This window comes from Catharus ustulatus, chromosome 33 (assembly GCF_009819885.2).
Source record: "Catharus ustulatus isolate bCatUst1 chromosome 33, bCatUst1.pri.v2, whole genome shotgun sequence".
NCBI classification, from domain to species: Eukaryota; Metazoa; Chordata; class Aves; order Passeriformes; family Turdidae; genus Catharus; species Catharus ustulatus.
In genome coordinates, this window is record NC_046253.1 from 1457240 (window position 1) to 1482833 (window position 25594).

Sequence of the window (25594 nt, forward strand, 5' to 3'; positions counted from 1 at the left end):
AAAAGTTGTGGGAACTGTTTAGCATGGCCACTCCTTGGGTCCGCCTTTTTAGAGCGTGTTTCGTGGCTTGTGGTTTTAATCCTCTTCTTATCTTTTAATTTGGGTGGGGGTCCCGGCCTTTTGCAGTCGGCGAGTGTTGATAGTTGTGTTAGCTGTAGGGTTTTTATTACACATTTTCGGGCTGTTTAAGCATATATTATTTCACAAAAACTTATTTTGAACTTCCGCTATTAGAAGAAAGGAAAAGAAAAAAGTTTATATTCATACAGAAAAGCTATTTTAATATTATACATATAGCATTTATCTTAATAGTTGCAAAAAGCCAACAACGTGTTATGCACTTACTGTGTTATAAGTGCATGACATATTACTGGCTTTTTGCAACTATTGGGATAAATGCTACATGTATAATGTTAAAATAGCTTTTTTATATGAATATAAGTTTTTTTTTCTAATAGCAAAAGTTAAACATAAGGTTTTTAAAAATAATATATGCTTAAACTACACGCTTAGTTAAAAAAACAGCCCATAAACGTGTAATAAAAACCTTACCGCTAACACAACAATTATCAACACTCACCGGCTGCAAAAAGCCCAAACCACCACCCAAATTAAAAAGTAATAAAAAAAAATTAAAACCACAAGCTACAAAACACACATGCTCTAAAAAGGCAGACCCAAGGAGCGGCCATGCTAAACAGTTCCCCAGAAAAATTTGACTACACATAAAAAACTACAAATATGCAACAAGTTAATATGTTGTAAAACATATTTTAAAAAGCATTCCCTCATGCTCTTGGCAGCTTGCCCTCACCCTCTTCCCACCTTTTGTGTCCCTCACGTCGTTCCCGTTATGTCTCAGTACCTTCCCCTCACACCATTTGTGCACTTTTGCTGCCCCTCACGTTCTTCCCGCCCTTTTCCCACCCCTCATGATTTTCCTGCCCTTTTTCCCATCCTCATGATTTTCCTGCCCTTTTCCCACCCCTCATGATCTTCCCGCCCTTTTCTCACCCCTCATGATCTTCCCTCCATTTTCTCACCCCTCACGATCTTCCCTCCATTTTCCCACCCCTCATGATCTTCCCTCCATTTTCCCACCCCCTCACAAACCTCCCGCTGAGCCCAAACCTGAGAGAAAAAAAAATCAGAATAAAGTGTGAATAAAAATTTAAGAAAAAAAAAAAAAAGGCTTTGGAAGTTTATTTTCTTTGATAAAATCTCAACTGAAAGGGGCGGACTCTGTGAGCAGAATGGCACAAATCCCCATGGGGAAATTCGGCGTTTTGGCGGTTCTGTGGAAAATTTGGGGTTTACCTTTTAGATTTTTTTTTTCACTTTTTCATCAGAAAAAGCAAAGCTGTGGAATTTTCCGATGCGAAATCCCTTGGAATGACACCAGTGCAAGGTCCGACCTGCGAGCGGCGCCCAGCGAGAAGTTTGGTAAAGCAACATTCCCGTTAATTAACTAAATTAGTTAAGAAAGAGCTGAATTCCCTATACAAAATTACAATACAGAGAACAAACCATTACAGTATTGGGGATTTTTAACTGGAACTATTCACCTAGAACAGAAATCCCAGCGTAAAAAACCAGACAGAAACGAAAATAAATCCATTTTCTTCCGCTGTAAAACTGGAGATAAATGCCAAGACTTTTCCTTTTCTTCTTCAGGTTTTTAGTGTAAAATCCGTGGGGTTTTTCCCTTAAAAAAACGGAATTTGCTGAGGCGAAATGAAGTTTATTATAAATAATTTCAGGTCCCGGCGGGGCGATGAGAGGTAGAGGTGTCGCTGCCATCACAATCTATTGGCTTCTTCTGAGGTAATTAATTAACTGTGAGTCAATAATTGATTAATTAATGATAATTGACCTCTCTCCTCTCAAAACATCTTTAATTGGAGGCGTCGGAGTTGACGCTGCCCGGGTCTCCGGCGGGGGAGGTGATGGATGAGGGGGTGGCGGCGTCCTGCCAGCTGCCATTGGCCTGTGGGGACATTAAAATGCAATTAATTAACATTTCATTAATTAAAACTGCAAGAAATTACATGCTAATTAAGTGTTATTATTCAATATTATTGTTATTAAATAATAATCACGTGTTTGGAATGATGGTGGTTTTAAAAGGAAGTAGAACAGTCTGTGGTTATCCCCATAAAAACCTTTTTCTCTATTTGTATATTTATAATTTAATAGAAATACAAAGGAAATACAATTTCTATAAATATAAGTAATATAATGTAATTATAGATACAAATATAAGTATAAATATAGACGTATTATATTTATATTACGTGTATTTTACACGTTATCTATGTTATATATATTCTATATATAAACACATACAACAAATATATATAGTATATGTAATATAATTCATAACATATAATACACATTTTATATACTAAATTAATATACTATAAATCTGCACACTTATTTGATGTATATTATTAATGTATAACATAAAACATTATTAAGCATATTTTTGTAATTTACACATTTCAATCTAAATTTCTATATTTTATTTAATGCATTTAATGTATATTAGTTATTTAGAACATAAAATATATTTTTAAAAATACTTAAAATATTGAATACTTTAAACATTTGAAAGTAAATTGATTAAATTCCATTTTTCCAGCTTTTTCCCCATCCCAACTTTGGCGATATTGGGGAAAATTAAAAAAAAAATTAAAAAAATAAAAATTGAAATAAAAATGGAAATAAATGTGAAAAATAACATTATTTTAGGAAAGAAATGCCAACTCACATCGAGGCGCTGCGTGGAGTACAAAGGGTTCCCCACAAGGGGGTGCAGGACGTGGTGCAGGGAATCCATCTGAAAACCACAAAAAAACGAGGAAAAAAGATAGGAAAAAGGTTAAAAAATTTATGAAATGGAAATTTTTCAGTCAGAGTTTCCACAGGAATAAATAATTGAAGGAACTGAAATTTATTAAAAATTGATATATTTATTATAATATATACATGTAAAATATATGTAAATTACATGTAAATAATATATAAATAATATATAAATTATATAAAAATTATATATAAAATTATATAAATTTATAAATTTATTATAAAAGTTTCAGTGGGAATTTCAAGTAAGAGCAGTGAATTTATGGATTTAAGAATAAGAATTTCAATAGGAATTTTGGTGGGAATTTAAATGCAAATTTCAGTGAGAATTTTTGAATTTTAGTGGGAATTTCAGGTAAAATTTTAAAGATAATTTCAGTGGGAATTTCACTGAGAATTTTGCAGATAATTTTAGAAGTCTACTGAGAATTTCAGAATTTCACTCAGAATTTCAGTGAGAATTTTTGGAATTTCAACTGGAATTCCACTAAGAATTTATTTAAGAATTTAATCTCTAATTCCAACAGGAATTTCAGCAAGAATTTCAGATTTTCAGTGGAAATTTCAGTGAGAATTTTTGAATTTCAACTGGAATTCCATTAAAAATTAAAGAATTTATTTTATAATTTCACCCCGAATTCCAACAGGAATTTCAGCAAGAATTTCAGATTTTCAGTGGGAATTTCAGTGAGAATTTTAGAATTTTAGTTGGAATTTCACAAAGAATTTGAGAATTTAATGAAGAATTTAATTCCTAATTCCAACAGGAATTTCAGAGAGAATTTCAGCTTTTCAGTAAAACCAGAAATTTAAACAATAACAAAATTTTAATTAGCCATTAAAATTGAAATAAGCATCAGAATGAATGAATTCTTTTGGACTTCAGGGCAGAAATTTGGGATTTTTTTCCCATTTTTTCTGCTTTTTCTCACTGACCTGAACGTTGGGAGGGCTCTGGTAGGAAGTCAAGGACTGCAGGTTGAGGAAGGAATCCCCTGAATTCGTCATCTTAAAAGACCCAGAGGAAACTGGAAAAAAAAATTAAAATAACCTCAAAAAATTAAATTTAAAAAAGGAATTTTTAGGAGTAATAAACCCACCCAAAATGGTTCTTCAAGTGAGATAAAAATGGAATAAAAAGGGGAATAAAATTGGAATAAAAGGAAATAAAATGGATTTTAAAAGGAAGTAAAACAGAATGAAAGAGAGAATAAAAGGAAATAAAATGGATTTTTTAAAGGGAATAAAGGGGAATAAAAAAGAGACTAAAAGAAAATAAAATGGATTTTAAAAGGAATAAAACAGAATAAAAAAGGGAATAAAAGGAAATAAATGGAAATTGATATAAATGGAAATGAAAACAAATAAATGGAAATAAATGGAACTAAAAGGACCTCAAAAAGGAAATGAAAGGAAATAAAATAATTGGAAATAAAATGAAATATAAAGGAAATAAAGGGAAATAAACAAAAATTAAATGAATGAAAATAAAAAAACATTCAAAGGAAATCAAAGAAATAAAAATGAAATAAACCAAATGAAATAAATGGAAATGAAAGGACACTCCAAGAAAATTAAAGGAAATAAAAATGAAATAAAATAAATGAAGAAACGAAAATGAAATGACATTCAAAGGAAATTAAAGGAAATAAAAATTAATTTAATAAATTAAATCAGTGGAAATGAAAGGACATTCAAAGGAAATTAAATTGAAATAAAAATGAAATAAACCAAAATGAAATAAATGAAAATGAAAGGACACTCAAAGGAAATTAAAGAAATAAAAATTAAATAAATTAAATTAAATAAATAAAAATTAAATAAATTAAATTAAATAAATGAAAATGAAAGGACACTCAAAGGCAATTAAAGGAAACAAAAATGAAATGAAATAAATGAAATAAGTGAAAATTAAAGGACACTCAAAGGAAATAAAATGAAATAAGCCAAAATTAAAAAATGTTTTAAAAATTAAAGAAATAAAAATGAAATCAATCAAAATTAAATAAGTGAAAATGAAAGAACACTCAAAGGAAATTAAAGAAATAAAAATGAAATAAAATACATGAAATAAATGAAAATGAAAGGGTGCTCAAATTAAATTAAAGAAATAAAAATTAAATAAACCCAAATGAAATAAATGAAAATAAAGGACATTCAAAGGAAATTAAAGAAATAAAACAAATGAAAATAAAAAACACATTCAAAGGAAATTAAAGAGATAAAATTAAATAAAATTAATGAAATCAATGGAAATGAAAGGACACTCAAAGGAAATTAAAGGAAATAAAAATGAAAGAAAATAAATGAAAGAAATGAAAAATGAAATGACATTCAAAGGAAATTAACGGAAATAAATGAAAATTAAAAACATTCAAAGGAAATTAAAGAAATAAAAACGAAAGAAATTAATTAAATTAATGAAAATGAAAGGATACTCAAAGGAAATTAAAGGAAATAAAAATGAAATAAAATAAATGAAAATAAAAGGACACTCAAAGGAAATTAAATTGAAATAAATAAAGGAAATCAACGGAAATGAAAGGACACTCAAAGGAAATTAAATTGAAATAAAATAAAGGAAATCAATGGAAATGAAAGGACACTCAAAGGAAATTAAATTGAAATAAAATAAAGGAAATCAATGGAAATGAAAGGACACTCAAAGGAAATTAAAGGCAATAAAAATTAAATAAAATAAACAAAATAAATGAAAATAAAAGGACACTGAAAGAAAATTAAAGGTAATAAATTGAAATAAATAAATGAAATTACACAGAAATAAACAGAAAAAAAAGGAAATCACAGGTGTTAATTCCCCCTGGGTTCATTGGGATTGGCTGACCGGAAGTGGGCGTGCCGGGGCGGAGCCGTGCTGATTTCCCGCGGTGGGCCGCGGCGTCGGCGGCGCTCCTGGCGGCGTAGATGTTCGCCTCCTCCTGGAACTTGCCCATGTTCTTCTTGTAGCGGATCCGCTTGTTCCCAAACCAGTTGGAAACCTGGGAAAAGCCAAAAATAAAGGAAAAATCCAGTCAGGATGGGATTTTATATAAAATTTGGAGGTTTTGGGGGGTTAAAATGGGGTGTTTTCGACAAAATTTGGAATTTTTTGGGGTTAAAATGAACTGTTTTCTACAAAATTTGGAATATTTTGGGTTTAAAATGAGCATTTTCCACAAAATTTGGAATATTTTGGGTTAAAATGAGATGTTTTCCACAATATTTGGAATTTTCTTGGGTTAAAATGAGTTTTTTTTCCCAAAATATTTGGATTTTCATGGGTTAAAATGAGATGTTTTCAACAAAATTGGAGGTTTTTTGGGTTAAAATGAGCTGTTTTCTACAAAATTTGGACTATTTTGGGTTAAAATGAGCATTTTCCACAAAATTTGGATTTTCTTGGGTTAAAATGAGATGTTTTCCACAATATTTTGAATTTTTCTTGGGTTAAAATGAGCTGTTTTCAACAAAATTTGGAATTTTTTTGGGTAAAACGAGTTTTTTTTCCCAAAATATTTGGATTTTCTTGGGTTAAAATGAGATGTTTTCTATAAAATTGGAGGTTTTTTGGGTTGAAACGAGCTGTTTTCTACAAAATTTAGAATTTGGAGGTTAAAAATGAGCTGTTTTCTCACAAAAATTGAAAAATTTTGGGTTAAAACCAGGCTTTGTTCCAAAATATTTGGATTTTCTTGGGTTAAAATGAGATGTTTTCCACAATATTTGGAATATTTTTTGGGTTAAAATGAGCTGTTTTCTACAAAATTTTGGAATTTTTGGGGTTAAAATGAGGTGTTTTCAACAAAATTTGGAATTTTGGGGTCAAAACAAGCTTTTTTCCCAAAATATTTGGATTTTCTTGGGTTAAAATGAGATGTTTTCAACAAAACTTGGAATTTTTTGGGGTTAAAGCGAGCTTTTTTCCCCAAATATTTGGAATATTTGGGTTAAAATGAGATGTTTTCTACAAATTCCACAGAGAATTTCTGGTAGAAATTTCCAAATTTCATTGAGAAATTTCCAAATTTCACTGAAAATTTTAGAATTTCACTGATAATATCTCCAGAAATTTCCAAATTTCACCGATAATTTTAAAATTCCACTGATAATTTCTCCAGAAATTTCCAAATTTCACCGATAATTTTAAAATTCCGCTGATAATTTCTCCAGAAATTTCCAAACTTCATTGAGAATTTCCAAATTTCACTGAAAATTTTAGAATTTCACTGATAATATCTCCAGAAATTTCCAAATTTCACACGATAATTTTAAAATTCCGCTGATAATTTCTCTCCAAAAATGTCCAAATTTCACTGATAATTTAAAAATTCTGCTGATAATTTCTCCAGAAATTTCCAAATTTCACTGAAAATTTTAGAATTTCACTGATAATTTCTCCAGAAATTTCCAAATTTAACTGATAATTTTAAAATTCCACTGAGAATGTCTGTCAAAATTTCCAAATTTCATTGAGAATTTCCAAATTTCACTGAAAATTTTCGGATTTCACTGATAATATCTCCAGAAATTTCCAAATTTCACCGATAATTTTAAAAATTCCACTGAGAATTTCTCCAGAAATTTCCAAATTTCACTGAGAATTTCCAAATTTCACTGAAAATTTTAGAATTCCATTGAAAATATCTCCAGAAATTTCCAAATTTCACCGATAATTTAAAAATTCTGCTGATAATTTCTCCAGAAATTTCCAAATTTCACTGATAATTTAAAAAATTCCACTGATAATTTCTCCAGAAATTTCCAAATTTCACCGATAATTTTAGGAATTTCACTAAAAATATCTCCAGAAATTTCCAAATTTCACTGATAATTTTAGAATTCCACTGATAATTTTCTCCAGAAATTTCCAGATTTCATTGAGAATTTCACTGAAAATATCTCCAGAAATTTCCAAATTTAACTGATAATTTTAAAATTCCACTGATAATTTCTGTCAAAAATTCCAAATTTCATTGAGAATTTCCAAAGTTCACTGAAAATTTTAGAATTTCACTGAAAATATCTCCAGAAATTTCCAAATTTCACCGATAATTTAAAAATTCCGCTGATAATTTCTCCAAAAATTTCCAAATTTCACTGAAAATTTTAGAATTTCACTAAAAATATCTCCAGAAATTTCAAATTTCACCGATAATTTTAGAATTCCACTGATAATTTCTCCAAAAATTTCCAAATTTCACCGATAATTCCAGTACCAATCCCTCCAATTCCAGAAATACAAAAAATACCAAAAATTACTGCTAAAATTCAAAATTTTTTTTTTTAATCCAGTTTTTTTTCTTTGAAGGGGACAAAAATTTGCCCAAAACTTGGGGAATTTGCCCCACCTGGGACACGGTGATGCCGCCTTTCTTGGCGAGCTCCTCTTTGGCCTCTTCGCTGGGGTAGGGGTTGCTCAGGTGGGAATAAAAATATTCATTCAGCACCTCGGTGGCCTGCTTGCTGAAATTGCGCCGTTTCCGCCTAAAAACGGGGAAAAAATCAAATTATTTGGGGTTAAAATATTAATGTACTAAAATATATTAAATATATAAATTAATATTGAAAATACTAATTTTTAAATGGTGTTGTTATGCCTAAAAATGGAAAAAAAAAATCAAATTATTAGGGGTTAAAATATTAAAAACTAATGTATTAATACTTATTAAATATATTAATATTATACAAAATACTATTTTTAAATGGTGTTGTTACACCTAAAAATGGTCCAAAAATCAAATTATTTGGGGTTAAAATATTAATGTATTGAAACATATTAAATATAAAAATTAATATTGAAAATACTAATTTTTAAATGGTGTTGTTACACCTAAAAACGGGGAAAAAAATCAAATTATTTGGGGTTAAAATATTAAATATTAATGTATTAACATTTACTAAATATATTAATATTATACAAAATAGTAATTTTTATATTGTGTTGTTACACCTAAAAATGGTCAAAAAATCAATTATTTGGGGTTAAAATATTAAATATAAATGTATTAAAATAGATTAAATATATTAATCAATGTTATATAAAACATTGATTTTAAATGGTGTTGCTGCGCCTAAAAATGGAGAAAAAATAAAATTATTTTGAGTTAAAATATTAATTGTTAATGTATTAAAATATATTAATATATTAATTAATATTATGTAAAATAGTCATTTTTAAATTGTGATGTTACACCTAAAAATGGAGGAAAAAGCAAATTATTTGGGGTTAAAAATATTAAAAACTAATGTATTAACATATATTAAATATATTAAATAATATTAGATAAAATAGTAATTTTAAAATTGTGTTGTTACACCTAAATATGGGGGAAAAAGCAAATTATTTGGGGGTTAAAATATTAATGTATTAAAATATATTAAATATAAAAATTAATATTAAAAATACTAATTTTTAATGGTGTTGTTACACCTAAAAATGGGGGGGGAAATCAAATTATTTAGGGTGAAAATATTAAATATTATCACCTAAAAATATAGTTAATATATTAAATAAATACTATGTAAAATAGTAATTTTTAAATTGTGTTGTTACAACCTAAAAATGGTCAAAAAATCAAATTATTTGGGGTTAAAATATTAAATATTAACGTATTAAAATATATTAAAATATATTAAATAATACTAGACAAAATAGTAATTTTAAAATTGTGTTGTTATGCCTAAAAATGGGGGAAAAAGCAAATTATTTAGGGTTAAAATATTAAATATTAACACATCAAAATACAGTAAATATATTAATTAATATTATGTAAAAGTAATTTTAAAATGGTGTTGTTACACCTAAAAATAGGGGAAAAATAAAATTATTTGGGGTTAAAATATTAAATATAAATGTATTAAAATATATTAAATATATTAATCAATGTTATATAAAATATTGATTTTTAAATGGTGTTGGTGCGCCTAAAAATGGAGAAAAAATAAAATTATTTTGAGTTGAAATATTAATTGTTAATGTATTAAAATATATTAAATATATTAATTAATATTATGTAAAATAGTCATTTTTAAATTGTGATGTTTACACCTAAAAATGGGGAAAAATCGAATATTAGGGTTAAAATATTAAATATTAATGTATTAACATATATTAAATATATTAATATTAGATTAAAATAGTAATTTTTAAATTGTGTTGTTACACCTAAATATGGGGGAAAAAGCAAATTATTTGGGGTTAAAAATATTAATGTATTAAAATATATTAAATATATAAATTAATAGTAAAAATACTAATTTTTAAATGGTGTTGTTACACCTAAAATAGGGGAAAAATCAAATTATTTGGGGTTAAAAATATTAATATAAATGTATTAAAATATATTAAATATATTAATCAATGTTATATAAAACATTGATTTTTAAATGGTGTTGGTGCGCCTAAAAATGGAGAAAAAATAAAATTATTTTGAGTTGAAATATTAATTCTTAATGTATTAAAATATATTAAATATATTAAATAATATTAGATAAAATAGTAATTTTAAAATTGTGTTGTTATGCCTAAAAATGGGGGGAAACCAAATTATTTAGGATTCAGTGGGGTTATAATATTTAATATTAACATTATGTATACATAATTTATATATTTTTATACCTATAAAGTATGTATAACATATACTAATATTTTAAATTATATTTTACATTTTATTTTTATTAATATTTTTCTATCAGAACCCACGTTTCCACACCAAAAATAAGGGTATTTTCCCACCAAAAAACCACACATTCCAACCAAAATATCAGAATTTTTCACAAAAAATCCGTATTTTTCACCAAAATATCAATATTTTTCACCAAAAATCTGTATTTTTTCCCCAAATTGGCTCATGTGGTGTCAAGGAACCTGGACCTGAGGATCAGAGCTTGGGCTCTGGTTGAGCTGAACTTACCGTGGATGATGCCCACCCAAAAATATCCGTATTTTTCACCAAAAATCCATATTTTCACCAAAAATATCAATATTTTTCACCAAAAATCCGTATTTTTTTCCCAAGATTTGCTCACCTGAAAACAAAAACCTGGACCTGAGGATCAGAGCTCGGGCTCTGCTTGAGCTGAAACTTACCGTGGATGACGCCCACCCAAAATATCCGTATTTTCCACAAAAAATCAATATTTTTCCACCAAAAAATATCAATTTTTCACCAAAAATCTGTATTTTTTCCCAAAATTGGCTCATGTGGTGTCAAGGAACCTGGAGCTGAGGATCAGAGCTCGGGCTCTGCTTGAGCTGAACTTACCATGCATGACGCCCAACGAAAAATATCCGTATTCTTCATTAAAAATTCATATTTTTCACCAAAAATCCATTTTTTTACCCAAATTGGCTCACCTGGCATCGAGGAACCTGGACCTGAGGATCACAACAGGTTTGCAGGTCTTTACTTGAGTTAAACTCAGAATGGATGACACCCATCCAAAATATCCGTATTTTCCACCAAAAAATCCATATTTTTCACCAAAAATATCCATATTTTTCACCAAAATCCATATTTTTTCCCAAGATTTGCTCACTTGAAAACAAAACCTGGGGCTGAGGATCAGAGCTCGGGCTCTGCTTGAGCTGAACTTGGAATGGATGACGCCCACCCAAAAATATCCATATTTTCCACCAAAAATCCATTTTTCACCAAAATATCAATATTTTTCACCAAAAATCCATATTTTTTCCCCAGATTGGCTCACCTGTTGTTGAGGAACCTGGATCTGAGGATCACAACGGCCTCGCAGTCTCTGCTTGAATTAAACTTAGAATGGAGGACGTCCACCCAAAAATGTCCATATTTTCCACAAAAAATCCGCATTTTTCACCAAAATATCAATATTTTCACCAAAAATCTGTATTTTTTCCCAAAATTGGCTCATGTGGTGTCAAGGAACCTGGACCTGAGGATCAGAACTTGGGCTCTGCTTGAGCTGAACTTAGAATGGATGACGCCACCCAAAATATCCGTATTTTCCACCAAAAATCTGTATTTTCACCAAAAATATCCATATTTTCCACCAAAAATTTGTATTTTTTCCCAAAATTTGCTCACCTGAAAACAAAAACCTGGACCTGAGGATCAGAGCTCGGGCTCTGCTTGAGTTGAGCTTAGAATGGATGACGCCCACCAAAAATATCCGTATTTTCACAAAAATATCCGTATTTTCCACAAAATATCTCTATTATTCACCAAAAATATCAATATTTCATCAAAAATCTGTATTTTTTCCCAAATTGGCTCACACCTGGTGTTGAGGAACTGGACCTGAGGATCAGAGCTTGGGCTCTGCTTGAGCTGAACTTACCGTGGATGACGCCCACCAAAAAAAATCCGTATTTTTCACAAAAAAATCCGTATTTTTCACAGAAAATCATATTTTTCACCAAAAATCTGGGTTTTTTCCCCAAATTCCTCACCTGGCATCGAGGAAACCTGGACCTGAGGATCATGACGGCCTCGCAGGTGCTCTGCTTGAGCTGCACCTGGATGGAGCTGAACTTGGATGTGTCATCCAACAACCATGGATGACGCCCACCCCACAATATCCATATTTTTCACCAAAATCCATATTTTTCACCAAAAATATCAATATTTTTCACCAAAAATCCATATTTTTTCCCAAGATTTGCTCACCTGAAAACAAAAACCTGGAGCTGAGGATCAGAGCTCGGGCTCTGCTTGAGCTGAACTTACCGTGGATGACGCTCACCCAAAATATCCGTATTTTTCCACCAAAAATCCGTATTTTTCACAAAATACCTCTATTATTCACCAAAAATATCAATATTTTTCACCAAAAATCTGTATTTTTCCCAAAATTGGCTCATGTGGTGTCAAGGAACCTGGAGCTGAGGATCAGAGCTTGGGCTCTGCTTGAGCTGAACTTACCATGGATGACGCCCCGAAAAATATCCGTATTCTTCATTAAAAATTCATATTTTTCACCAAAAATCCATTTTTTTTACCCAAATTGCTCACCTGGCATCGAGGAACCTGAACCTGAGGATCACAACGGCCTTGCAGGTCTCTGCTTGAATTAAACTTAGAATGGATGACGGCCAATGAAAAATATCCGTATTTTTCACCAAAAATCCATATTTTTACCAAAAATCCATTTTTTTCTCAAGATTTGCTCACCTGAAAACAAAAAACCTGGAGCTGAGGATCAGAGCTTGGGCTCTGCTTGAGCTGAACTTACATGGATGACGCCCACCAAAAAAATCCGTATTTTCACAAATATCATATTTTCCACAAAATATCTCTATTTTTCACCAAAAATATCAATATTTTTCACCAAAAATCTGTATTTTTTCCCAAAATGGCTCATGTGGTGTCAAGGAACCTGGAGCTGAGGATCAGAGCTGGGCTCTGCTTGAGATGAACTTAGAATGGATGACACCCACCCAAAAATATCAATATTTTCCACCAAAAATCCATATTTTCACCAAAAAATCCATATTTTCCACCAAAAATCCATTTTTTTTCGCCAAATTGGTCACTGGCATTGAGGAACCTGGACCTGAGGATCACAACGGCCATCGCAGGTCTCTGCTTGAATTAAACTTAGAATGGATGATGCCCACCCAAAATATCCGTATTTTTCACCAAAATATCAATATTTTCATCAAAAATCTGTATTTTTCCCAAAATTGGCTCATGTGTGTCAAGGAACCTGGAGCTGAGGATCAGAGCTTGGGCTCTGCTTGAGCTGAACTTACCGTGGATGACGCCCAACGAAAAATATCCGTATTTTTCACCAAAAATCCATATTTTTCACAAAAATATCAATATTTTCATCAAAAATCACATATTTTTTCCCAAGATTTGCTCACCTGAAAATAAAAACCTGGAGCTGAGGATCAGAGCTCGGGCTCTGCTTGAGCTGAACTTAAAATGGATGACACCCACCCAAAAATATCAATATTTTTCACCAAAAATCCATATTTTTCCCCAAATTGGCTCACCTGGAATCGAGGAACCTGGACCTGAGGATCACAACGGCCTTGCATGTCTCTGCTTGAGTTAAACTTTGAAATGGATGACGCTCAACGAAAAATATCCGTATTTTCCACCAAAAATCTGTATTTTTCACCAAAATATCATATTTTTCACCAAAAATCCACATTTTTTCCCCAAATGGTTCACCTGTGTTGAGGAACCTGGACCTGAGGATCACGACGGCCTCGCATGTCTCTGCTTGAATTAACTTAGAATGGATGACGCCCAGCGAAAAATATCCGTATTTTCACCAAAAATCCATATTTTTCACCAAAAATAAATATTTTTCACAAATATCCATATTTCCACAAAAATATCAATTTCATCAAAAATCCGTATTTTTTCCCAAAATTGGCTCATGTGGTGTCAAGGAACCTGAACTGAGGATCAGAGCTCGGGCTCTGCTTGAGCTGAACTTACCGTGGATGACGCCCAACGAAAAAATATCCGTATTCTTCATTAAAAATTCATATTTTTTACCAAAAACCCGTTTTTTTTCCCCAGATTCCCTCACCTGGCATCGAGGAACCGGACCTGAGGATCATGACGGCCTCGCAGGTGCTCTGCTTGAGCTGCACCTGGATGGAGCTGAATTGGATGTGTCATCCAACCCATGGATGACGCCCACCCAACAATATCCATATTTTTCACCAAAAATCCATATTTTTCACCAAAAATATCCATATTTTCCACCAAAAATTAATATTTTCCATCAAAAAATCAATATTTTCCACCAAAAATCCATATTTTTTCCCCAAATTGGTCACCTGGTGTTGAGGAACCTGGACCTGAGGATCACAACGGCCTCGCAGATCTCTGCTTGAGTTAAACTTAGAATGGATGACGCCCAACGAAATATCCATATTTTTCACCAAAATATCAATATTTTTCACCAAAAATCTGTATTTTTTCCCAAAATTGGATCATGTGGTGTCAAGGAAACCTGGAGCTGAGGATCAGATCTCGGGCTCTGCTTGAGCTGAACTTACATGGATGATGCCCACCCAAATATCCGTATTTTCCACCAAAATCCATATTTTTCACCAAAATATCAGTATTTTTTACTAAAATCCATATTTTTTCCCCAGATTGGCTCACCTGGTGTTGAGGAACCTGGACCTGAAGATCACAACGGCCTCGCAGGTCTCTGCTTGAGTTAAACTTAGAATGGATGATGCCCACGAAAAATATCTGTATTTTTCACCAAAAATCCATATTTTTCACAAAAATATCAATATTTTTCACCAAAAATCTGTATTTTTTCCCAAAAATTGGCTCATGTGGTGTCAAGGAACCTGGACCTGAGGATCAGAGCTCGGGCTCTGCTTGAGATGAACTTACCATGGATGACGCCCACCAAAAAAAAATCTGTATTTTTCACAAAAAATCAATATTTTTCACCAAAATATCAATACTTTCATCAAAAAATCTGTATTTTTCACCAAAATTGGCTCATGTGGTGTCAAGGAACCTGGAGCTGAGGATCAGAGCTTGGGCTCTGCTTGAGCTGAACTTACCGTGGACGACGCTCACCAAAAAAAAATCCATATTTTCCACCAAAAATCCGTATTTTTTCACCAAAAATATCCATATTTTCCACCAAAAATCCATATTTTTTCCCAAGATTTGCTCACCTGAAACAAAAACCTGGAGCTGAAGATCAGAGCTCGGGCTCTGTTTGAGCTGAACTTACCATGGATGACGCCCACCAAAAAAAATCCGTATTTTTCACAAAATATTGATATTTTCCACAAAAACATCTCTGTTATTCACCAAAAATATCAATATTTTTCATCAAAAATCTGTATTTTTTCCCAAAATTGGCTCATGTGGTGTCAAGGAACCTGGAGCTGAGGATCAGAGCTCGGGCTCTGCTTGAGCTGAACTTACCATGCATGACGCCCAATGAAAAATATCCGTATTTTCACAAAAAATATCCATATTTTTCACCAAAAGTATCAATATTTTTTACCCAAAAATTTGTATTTTTTCCCCAAATTGGCTCACCTGAAACAAAAACCTGGACTTGAGGATCAGAGCTCGGGCTCTTCTTGAGCTGAACTTACCGTGGATGACGCCCACCAAAAAAAAATCCGTATTTTTCACAAAAATATCCATATTTTTCCACAAAATATCTCTATTATTCACCAAAAATATCAATATTTTTCACCAAAATCTGTATTTTTTCCCAAAATTGGCTCATGTGGTGTCAAGGAACCTGGAGCTGAGGATCAGAGCTTGGGCTCTGCTTGAGCTGAACTTACCATAGATGACGCCTACCAAAAAAATCCGTATTTTTCACAAAAAATCCGTATTTTTCACAGAAAAACAATATTTTTCACCAAAAATCTGGGTTTTTTTCCCCAGATTCCCTCACCTGGCATCGAGGAACCTGGACCTGAGGATCATGACGGCCTCGCAGGTGCTCTGCTTGAGCTGCACCTGGATGGAGCTGAACTTGGATGTGTCATCCAACAACCATGGATGACGCCCACCCAACAATATCCATATTTTTCACCAAAAATCCATATTTTTCACCAAAAATATCAATATTTTTCACCAAAAATCCATATTTTTTCCCAAGATTTGCTCACCTGAAAACAAAAACCTGGACCTGAGGATCAGAGCTCAGGCTCTGCTTGAGCTGAACTTAGAATGGATGACGCCCACCCAAAATATCCGTATTTTTCCACCAAAATCTGTATTTTTCACCAAAAATCTGTTTTTTTTTCCCCAAATTCCCTCACCTGGCATCGAGGAACCTGGACCTGAGGATCATGACGGCCTCGCAGGTGCTCTGCTTGAGCTGCACCTGGATGGAGCTGAACTTGCCGTGGATGACGCCCACCATGCGCTCGATCTCCTTGGGCGCGATCGGCCGCGTGCGGCTCTGCTCCCGCAGCAGGTTCAGCACGTGCGTGGTGAACTCGCTGCACGCCTGGGGAGCCCCAAAAAAACGGGATTTTAGGGGGGGGAAAATGGGGTGGAAAAGGGTTTTTTGGGGTGGTGGGGGAAAAAAATGGCTCGAAAATGGGATTGGAAAGGGAAAAATTGGCGGCAAAAATGGGATTGTAGACTTAAAATGAGGGGGAAAGTTTGAATTGCCTTTGGGTTTTTTAAAATTTAATTCATTTTTTTAGAATTTATTTGATTTTTTAAAATTTCCTTTGATTTTTTTTCTGTAATTCCCTTGTTGTTTTCCTTTAAAGCCTTTTGTTTTTTTTTTTATTGTCCATTTATATTTTCTTTAATTTCTGTGGATTTTTCCCTCAAATTCCCTTAAATTTTTTCCTTTAATTCCCTTGGATTTTTCCAGCACTGCCCTTTGATTTTTTAATTTAATGTCCATTTATATTTTTTTTAATTTCTGTGGATTTTTCCTCAAATTCCTTTTGATTTTCCTCAAATTCCCATAAATTTTTTCCTTCAATTCCCTTGGATTTTTTCCATTAGTGCCTTTTGATTTTTTTTCTTTCATGTCCCTTGATATTCTCTTTAGTTTTCTTTAGATTTTCTTTAATTTCTGTGAATGTTTCCTTAAATTCTCTTTGATTTATTAAAATTTATTTTGATTTCTAAGATTTTTTCTTAAAAACTTCTTTCAAGAAATTTTTCTTATGATTTCCTTCGGTTTTTTTCTCAATTTCTTTGATTTTTTCCTTGAATTTATTTTGATTTTTCCTTTAATTTCCTTTAATTTTTTCCCTTAATTCCCTTTAACTTTTCCTTAAATTCCCTTGGATTTTTCCTTTAATTTCCTGCCATTTTTTCCTTCATTCCCTTTAACTTTTCCTTTAATTCCCTTGAACTTTTCCTTTAAATCCCTTTAATTTTTCCTTTGATCCCCTTGAACTTTTCCTTTAAATTCCTTTAATTTTCCTTTGATCCCCTTGAATTTTCCTTAAATTCCCACAGATTTTTCCATTAATTTCCTGCCATTTTTTTCCTTAAATTCCCTTTATTTTTCCCTTAACTTCCCACGGATTTTTCCTTTAATCCCCTTTAATTTTTCCTTTAATTCCCTTTAATTTTTTTCCTTAAATCCTTTTAATTTTTTTCTCGAATCCCCTTCTTTTTCCCTTTATTTTTTTCCTTAATCCCTTTCTTTTTCCTTTTAAATTTTTTCCTCAAATCCCCTTCTTTTTCCCTTTATTTTTTTTCTAATCCCCATTTTTTCCCTTTATTTTTTTTCCTCTTTTCTTTTCTTTTCCCTTTATTTTTTTAAAATTCCCTTCAATTTTTCCCTTTAACCCCTTTAATTCTCCCCTCAATTCCCCTCCAACAAACCCCAAAATTCCCACCAAAACACCCCAAAAAAATCCCCAAATTTTTAATTTTAAATTTTTTTTAGAAAATCACCTGGTCATACTTCTCCAGCTCCGAGTGGAAAATCTGCCGGATCTGCGCCAGCTTGGCTCGGTAATCCGAGTGCTCGATCCCGTGATCGTGGGGACACCCCCCGATTTTTCCAGAATTTTCCACCATTTTCCCGGAAGTTTCCGCCATTTTGCCGGAAGTTTCCGCCATTTTCCCGGAAATTTCTGCCATTTTCCCGGAAATTTCCGCGGGGTTTTCCGGAAGTTTCCCGGATTTGTGGCGGAGCCTGGCGGCGCGGTCGGGGCCGGCCACGCCCTCGGCCAGCAGCATGTTGTCCAGGCGCAGCAGCTGCGCGTCCGGAGGGTCGTTGTCGGGAGGGCTGCGCACGCTGAGGGCTGGGGGAATGAGGGAGAGTCAGGGGAAAATGGGAAAAATGGGGGAAATGGGGGGAAAAAATGGGGGAAAATGGGGGAAAAATGGGGGAAAACGGGAGGGAAATGGGGAAAAATGGGGGGAAATGGGAAAATGGAGGAAAATGGGGATAAACAACAGGAAAAAATAGGGAAAAATGGGGAAAAATGGGGAAAAATGGGGATAAACAACAGGAAAAAATGGGGAAAATGGGGAAAAAAATGGGGGGAAATGGGGGAAAAAATGGGGAAAAATGGGGAAAAATGGGGAAAAATGGGAAAAATGGGGAAAAATATGGGCGGGGAAATGGGGGAAAAAATGGGGAAAAATGGGGAAAAATGGGGGGGAAATGGGGAAAAATGGGGAAAATGGGGATAAACAACAGGAAAAAATGGGGAAAAATGGGGAAAAATGGGGAAAAAATGGGGGGAAATGGGGGAAAGGGGGGGAATGGGCAAAGAAACAGGGAAATGGGGAAAAATGGGGGAAATGGGGGAAAAACTGGGGAAATGGGGGGGAAATGGGGGAAAATGGGGGCAAAAACGGGGGAAAGCAGGAAAAATGGAAAAAAAATGGGGAAAAAATGGGGGGAAATGGGAAAAAATGGGGGAAAAACTAGGGGAAATGGGGGGGAAATGGGGGAAAAATGGCCAAAAATATGGGGAAAAATGGGAAAAAATGGGGAAAAAGGGAAAAAATGGGGCAAAAATGGGGGGAAAATGGGGGAAAACTGGAAAAAACGGGGAAAATGGCAAAAAAAATGGGGAAAATGGGAAAAAATGGGGGAAAACGGGGAAAAAATGGGCAAAAAATGGGGGGAGATGGGGGAAAATGGGGGGAAACGGGGAGAAAATGGGGAAAAATGAGGGGAAACAGGAAAAAAAACAGGAAAATATGGGGGAAAATGGGGAGAAATGGGAAAAAAATGGGGGAAAATGGGCAAAAAAAAACAGGGAAAATGGGGGAAATGGGGGAAAATGGGAAAAAATCCAGGGGGATAATGGGGAAAAAGGGCCAAAAAAAATGGAGAGAAACAGGGAAAAATGGCCAAAAAACCAGGAAAAAATGGGGGAAATGGGGAAAAAATGGGGGAAAACAGTGGAAAAATGGGCAAAAAAAAGGGGAAAAATGGGCAAAAAAATGGAGGGAAACGGGGGACAATGGGGGGAAATAGGAAAAAAACGGGGGAAATGGGGAAAAAACAGGAAAGATGGGGGAAAAATGGGGGGAAAATGGGGAAAAATGGGGGGAAATGGGGAGAAATGGGGGGAAAATGGGAAAAAATGAGAAAAAATGGGGAAAAATGGGAAAAATCCAGGGGGAAATGGGAAAAAATGGGGAAAAAAATGGGGAAAAATGGGGTCAAATAGGGGAAAAATTGGAGAAAACATGAGGGAAACAGGGAGAAAATGGTGAAAACGGGGAAAAAAGAGAAAAACGGGGGGAAAGGGGAAAAAAAGCAGGAGATGATGGGGGAGAATGGAAAAAAAAACAGGAAAAAAAAAGGGGAAAATGGGCAAAAATGGAGAAAAATGGGGAAAAACGGGAAATAACGGGCAAAAACAGGCAAAAAAATGGGAAAAAATTGGGAAGAAATGGGTGGGCAAAAAAAATGGAGGATTTGTTGTTCTGAGAAGGAATTTGGGATTTGTTTCAGGTGGATGTTAAACACTGGTGAGAGAAATGAAAAAAAATGGGAAAAATTAGGAAAACGGGAAAAACAAGGGAAAATGGGCAAAAATTCAAATTTCAGCCTAAAAAATTTCAATAAAAAAAAAATTTAAATGGAGAATCCATGAAGGAAAATTGGGATAAAGTGGAAAGGAGGGGGAAATCTAGGAGAAAAGTGAGATTTGAGGGAAAAATGGGAATAAAAAGGAGAAATCCAGACCTGTTTTTTCCTTGATTTCACAGAGGACACTGAACAGTGCCGGCTTCATCCTGTGGCAGTTCAGGGCGTGTTTCCTGCAATAAAAAAAAGGAAAAATCTGCCCCAAAATCCATGGAAAAAATCCCAAATTTGGGTCACACACTGTTGGAAGAACAGGTGAGTAAGGAAAATCCTGGAAAAAATGGGAAAATCTGGGGGAAAATGGGAATTTGGGGTTTTTTTTGGGGGGTTTAATCTCATTTTTCTCGGAAGGAAAATAGGGTGGAAATGGCCAAAATGCCAAATTTGGGGGAATTTTGGAAAATTTGGGAGCTGGAAGCACCACCAAGAGTTGTTTCTTCCATGGAATTCGATTTTTAAGGGATGTAAAAATTACAAATGGAAATAAAAATAAGGATATGAAAGTTTAGGGAGAAAAAAATCTCATTTTTAAGAGAAAAAAAAATCTCATTTTTGAGGCAAAACATCCCCAAAAAAATCCAGGAATTTCCTCACTTGTGGAACCAACAAATTCCCACCAGAATTTATCTTTTTTTTTTTTTTAAGCTTTCTCTTTTTTTTTCCTGAGACTTTCCCAGATTTTCCCCCCCATTTTTTTCCAGGAATAACAATTTGAATCCAACCAAAACCACAAATTCCATCCTAAAATCCAAAGAATTTCAGCTTTTCTCTCCCAAAATCCAAAAAAATCCAGGGAATTTCAGTTTTTCTGACCCCAAAACCTCTCCCAGGTGAGGCAGAGTTGTGGATTATCCCAAAATAATTCCCAATTTTTCTGCAATTTTGGGGCTAAATTCCACAAAAAATGGGAGAAAATCCACCTCAAAATATCTTTTTTTTTTTCTTATTTTGAACCCTTTTTTACCTCAGAAAAATCAATTTAAAGATGAATTTCCTGGATTTTAAAATATATATATTCCCAAAATTCCCCAGTTTTGGGCCCAAATACCACTAGGAAAAATCCCGTGCAGAATCCCCCTTAAATTCCACTTTTTTGCTGGTTTTTAGCCCTTTTTCCCCCCTCAAAAAATCCATTAAAAAATCAAATTTTAATTTAAATTTTTAATTTAATTTTTAATTTTTAATTATTTAAAATCCCGATTTTCCCGCCCTCAGCCACGCCCCCAAATCCCGGGATTTTCCCCCCTCAGAACCTCGCGGGTTTTTGGCCCCTCAAAAAATTCGGAATTTTGCCCTAAAAAAAAAAAACACAAAAAAACTGCGGGAATTTCTAGCAGGAAAAAGAAAAAAAAAAAAAAAGAAAAAAGAAAAAAAGGGGGAAAAAAAAGAAAAAAACCCGGAGCCGCGGCGGGAGAACAAAGGCCGCTCCGATCCCATTGTCCTCAAAAAAACCGAAAACGTGAGGGAAAAAATTCACCCAAACCCCCCCATTTTGGGGCTAAAACCTTCGATTTAGGTCCCCGAAAGCAGCTCTGGTTAATTAAGGTAATAATAATTAATGAATGATTAATTATTAATTAATTAAACCCCGCGCGGCTCCTCCCCTGCCGGCTCCTTTCGGCGCTTCCCGCCCTGAGCTCGGATTTTTAAAATTCGCAATTTTGGGAGTTTAAAAAGGTCTGGAAAACCTCTGAAATTTGTATTTTTAATTTTAAAAATATTAATTAATCCCTAATTAATTGGTGTAAAAGCCTGAATTGAAACAAACTTCGCGGCCAAGTGGATTTTTCCAGGAAAAAAATTCTGGAAAATTGGGAGGGAGAGCGGCGGGTTTGGGTTAATACTGAAGGAATTTGGGTTAAAAAAAGCTCATTCCTCAATTTCTGGGAATTAAAACTCCCGGAAAACTCAAAATTATTCTGAATATCCCAAATTTTTCCTCAGTATTCCATAAAATCCACATTTACGGAATCCCTACAGGAGCCGCAGGTGAGGAATGCCCAAAACAACGCCGGGAAAGGGCAAAAAAAATTTTAATTTTTTTTGCAAAATTGACAATTCCACCTCAAAAAACAACCCAAAAAATGAGTTTAACCCTAAATTTTGAGGGTTTGGATGGAAAACTCTTCTTGAAATTCCGAATAATCCATGGAAACAGCTGGAATTCACACCCAAAAGGGACCAAATTTTGGGGTGAGATAAGGAAAAAACGGAGACTTTTATCAGCCCCTCCCAGCTCCCCAAAAACCGCTGAAAATAACCCAAAAAAGAAAATCCCCATTTTTGTGTCATTTGAGGCATTTCCCTCCCGGAGCACCAGCTAATGAGGCTTTAATTACCCGCAGTTAATTAAAGAATTCATTCAAATTCCAAAATTCCTGGAATTCTGCTCATTCCCAGCGCTGCTTTTCCCTAAAATTCAGGAATTCCTGGAGAATTTATTCCAAATTATCCCAGACTGGGGGGTCCCAATCTCTCCTGGCCAAAATTCCAGCTCCAGTTTTCCCATTCCTGAGGTTTTTTCCCCCATTCCTGAGTTTTTTTTCCCAATTCCCGAGGGATTTTCCTCATTCCCAGTGGGATTTTTTTCCATTCCCAGTATTTTTTCCCCTATTTCCAGTGATTTTTTTCCCCATTCCCAGCAGGTTTTCCCCCATTCCAGCTGGGTTTTTTCCCATTCCCAGAGATTTTTCCTCCATTCCAAGCAATTTTTCCCTCATTCCCAATGTTTATTTCCCATTTCCAGTGGTTTTTTTTTCCATTCCCGTTTTTTTCCATCAGTTTTGCCCCATTCCCAGTCAGATTTTCCTCTTTCCTTTAGGGTTTTCTCCATTCCCAGTGAGTTTTCCCATATTCCCAGTGGGGTTTTCCCAATTCCCAGTGGGTTTTTCATATTCCTGGATTTTTTTTCCCCCATTCCCAATGATTTTTCATCCCATTACTGGGGTTTTTCCAACATTCCTGGGTTTTTTTCCCATTCCCAGCAATTCTGTCCTGCCTGACACCCTCGGGAATGGGGCAAAACTGCTGGGAATGGGACAAAAATCACTGTGAATGGGGCAAAAATCACTGGGAATGGGGCAAAAATCACTGGGAATGGGGCAAAAATCAATGGGAATGGGGCAAAAATCACTGGAAATGGGGCAAAAATCACTGGGAATGGGGAAAATCCCACAGGGAATGGGGCAAAACCTGCTGGGAATGGGGAAAAAATCTCTGGGAATGGGAAAAACTTGCTGGGAACTGAGGAAAAAACCTTGGGAATTGGGAAAAATTCATTGGGAATGTGGAAAATCCTGCTGGGAATGGGGAAAACTTGCCAGGAATAGGGCAAAACTATTGAGAATAGGAAAAATTCACCAGGAATGGGGAAAAAAAAATCGGGAATGGGGCAAAAACCACCAGGAATGGGGCAAAACTTCTGGGGATAGGGTAAAACTGATGGGAATGGGGTAAAAACACTGGGAGTGGCGCAAAACACACTGGAATTCAGGGGAAAAAAACACTGGGAATGGGGCAAAAACCACCAAGAATGAGGCAAAAAAAATCGGGAATGGGGTAAAAACCACCAGAAATGGGGCAAAACCACTGGGAATGAAGGAAAACTCCCTTGGAGTGGGGCAAAAAATATTGGGAATGGGGCAAAACCCACTGGGAATGGGGCAAAAAATATTGGGAATGGGGCAAAACCTACTGAGAATGGGGGAAAAACCCACTGGGAATAAAGGAAAAAGCATCGGGAATGGGGCAAAACCGCTGGGAATAAGGGAAAATCCAACTGGGAATGGGGCAAAAAACATTGGGAATGGGGCAAAAAACATTGGGAATGAGGGAAAACCACCAGGAATGGGGCAAAACCACCGGGAATTAGGGAAAACTCCTTGGGAATGGGGCAAAACCCACCGGGAATGAGGGAAAATCCCCTGGGAATGGGGCAAAACCACCGGGCATGGGGCAAAAACTGCTGGGAATGGGGCAAAAAACATCGGGAATGGGGCAAAACCCATTGGGAATGGGGTAAAAAACATCGGGAATGGGGCAAAAAACATCGGGAATGGGGCAAAACCCATTGGGAATGGGGCAAAAAACATCGGGAATGGGGCAAAAAACATCGGGAATGAGGGAAAACCTCACTGGGAATGGGGCAAAAAGACCAAGAATGGGGCAAAAAACATCGGGAATGGGGCAGAATCCCCGGGAATTGTCCCCAGACCGGGCAGCAGGCGGGGAACGCTCGGTGAGAAGCGGGAAAAGCCGGGAATAGCGGGGAAGTTCCCCCATCAAAGCCCTGTCGGTGTCCCCTCAGTGTCCCCATGGTGTCCCCTCGGTGTCCCCGCGCTGTCCCCGCGCTGTCCCCGCGCTGAGTCACGGCGGTCCCGCTGTCCCCGCTCCCCGTGGCCGCTGTCCCCTGCCCGTACCTGGCCTGGGCCTCATCCAAGCTCTGGTCGGTGATGGCCATGATCTGCTGCAGGACATCGCCGGTGTCGTGCTGCGGTGGCCCCGCTGGTGGCCCCGAGGGTGGCCCTGAGGGTGGCGGGTCCCCGCTGGTGGCAGCAGCGGGGGGAGGTGCTGGCGGAAGAGACCCCGGCAGGCCCACCCCGGGCATCAACCGCGGCGCGGCCTCCATGGGCGGGCCTGGAGGCGCGGGCCTGACGCGACAGAGCGCGACAGGGCGCGACAAATCGCGACAGAGCGCCACAGGACCCGCGGCCAGACAGCGACCCCCCCCGGCCCCCCCCGCGCTGCCGCCGTTGTGGTCACGCCCAGATCTGGCCACGCCCCCTTCTCGCCGCGCCCACAGGCCCCGCCCCTCTATGAGGGGACGCCCTTCCCGCCATCGCGGTGGCCACGCCCCCATTCCGACCACGCCCCTTCCATTGATCCCGCCCAAATTTGGTCACGCCCTCCCTGACCACGCCTCCATCTAGCTATTAACCACACCCACAACGTCATGACGTCACATCGGTAGCAAAAGCCACGCCCACCCCTCATTAGGCCACGCCCCCAACGATTTTTCTTTTTTCTTTTTTTTTTTTTTTTCCTATTTTCCCCTTTTTCCACCCAAAAATTTGGGAATTTTTTGATGCCCACAGCCCCGTTTTGGGCCATTTTGAGGCTACAGGGTTGAATCCCAACAAAGCAGAGCTTTGATGCCATTTTTGGGATAAAAACAGAGGGAAAAATGAAGGAATTAAAGGGA

At 35.6% G+C, this 25594-nt stretch overlaps 1 protein-coding gene across 2 annotated transcripts; it reads right to left on the bottom strand.

Moving 5' to 3' along the window:
• Nucleotides 1-1188: 1188 nt before the first annotated feature.
• On the bottom strand, nucleotides 1189-25116 carry LOC117009577 (pre-B-cell leukemia transcription factor 4-like). 2 transcript variants are annotated; one of them, XM_033083830.2, is made up of 10 exons: nucleotides 24813-25116; nucleotides 20494-20567; nucleotides 18234-18586; nucleotides 16702-16812; nucleotides 16252-16331; nucleotides 8214-8349; nucleotides 5711-5864; nucleotides 3802-3893; nucleotides 2771-2839; nucleotides 1189-1987 (listed from the first exon to the last, which is right to left on the bottom strand). In XM_033083830.2, exons 1-10 carry the CDS (start codon nucleotides 25019-25021, stop codon nucleotides 1895-1897), a joined length of 1371 nt encoding a protein of 456 aa, XP_032939721.1. In that variant the 5' UTR covers nucleotides 25022-25116; the 3' UTR covers nucleotides 1189-1894. The 2 variants fall into 2 exon arrangements, with proteins under 2 accessions (XP_032939721.1, XP_032939722.1); XM_033083831.2 differs by having other exon boundaries at nucleotides 16252-16316; nucleotides 16687-16812.
• Between the last annotated feature and the right edge of the window lie 478 nt (nucleotides 25117-25594).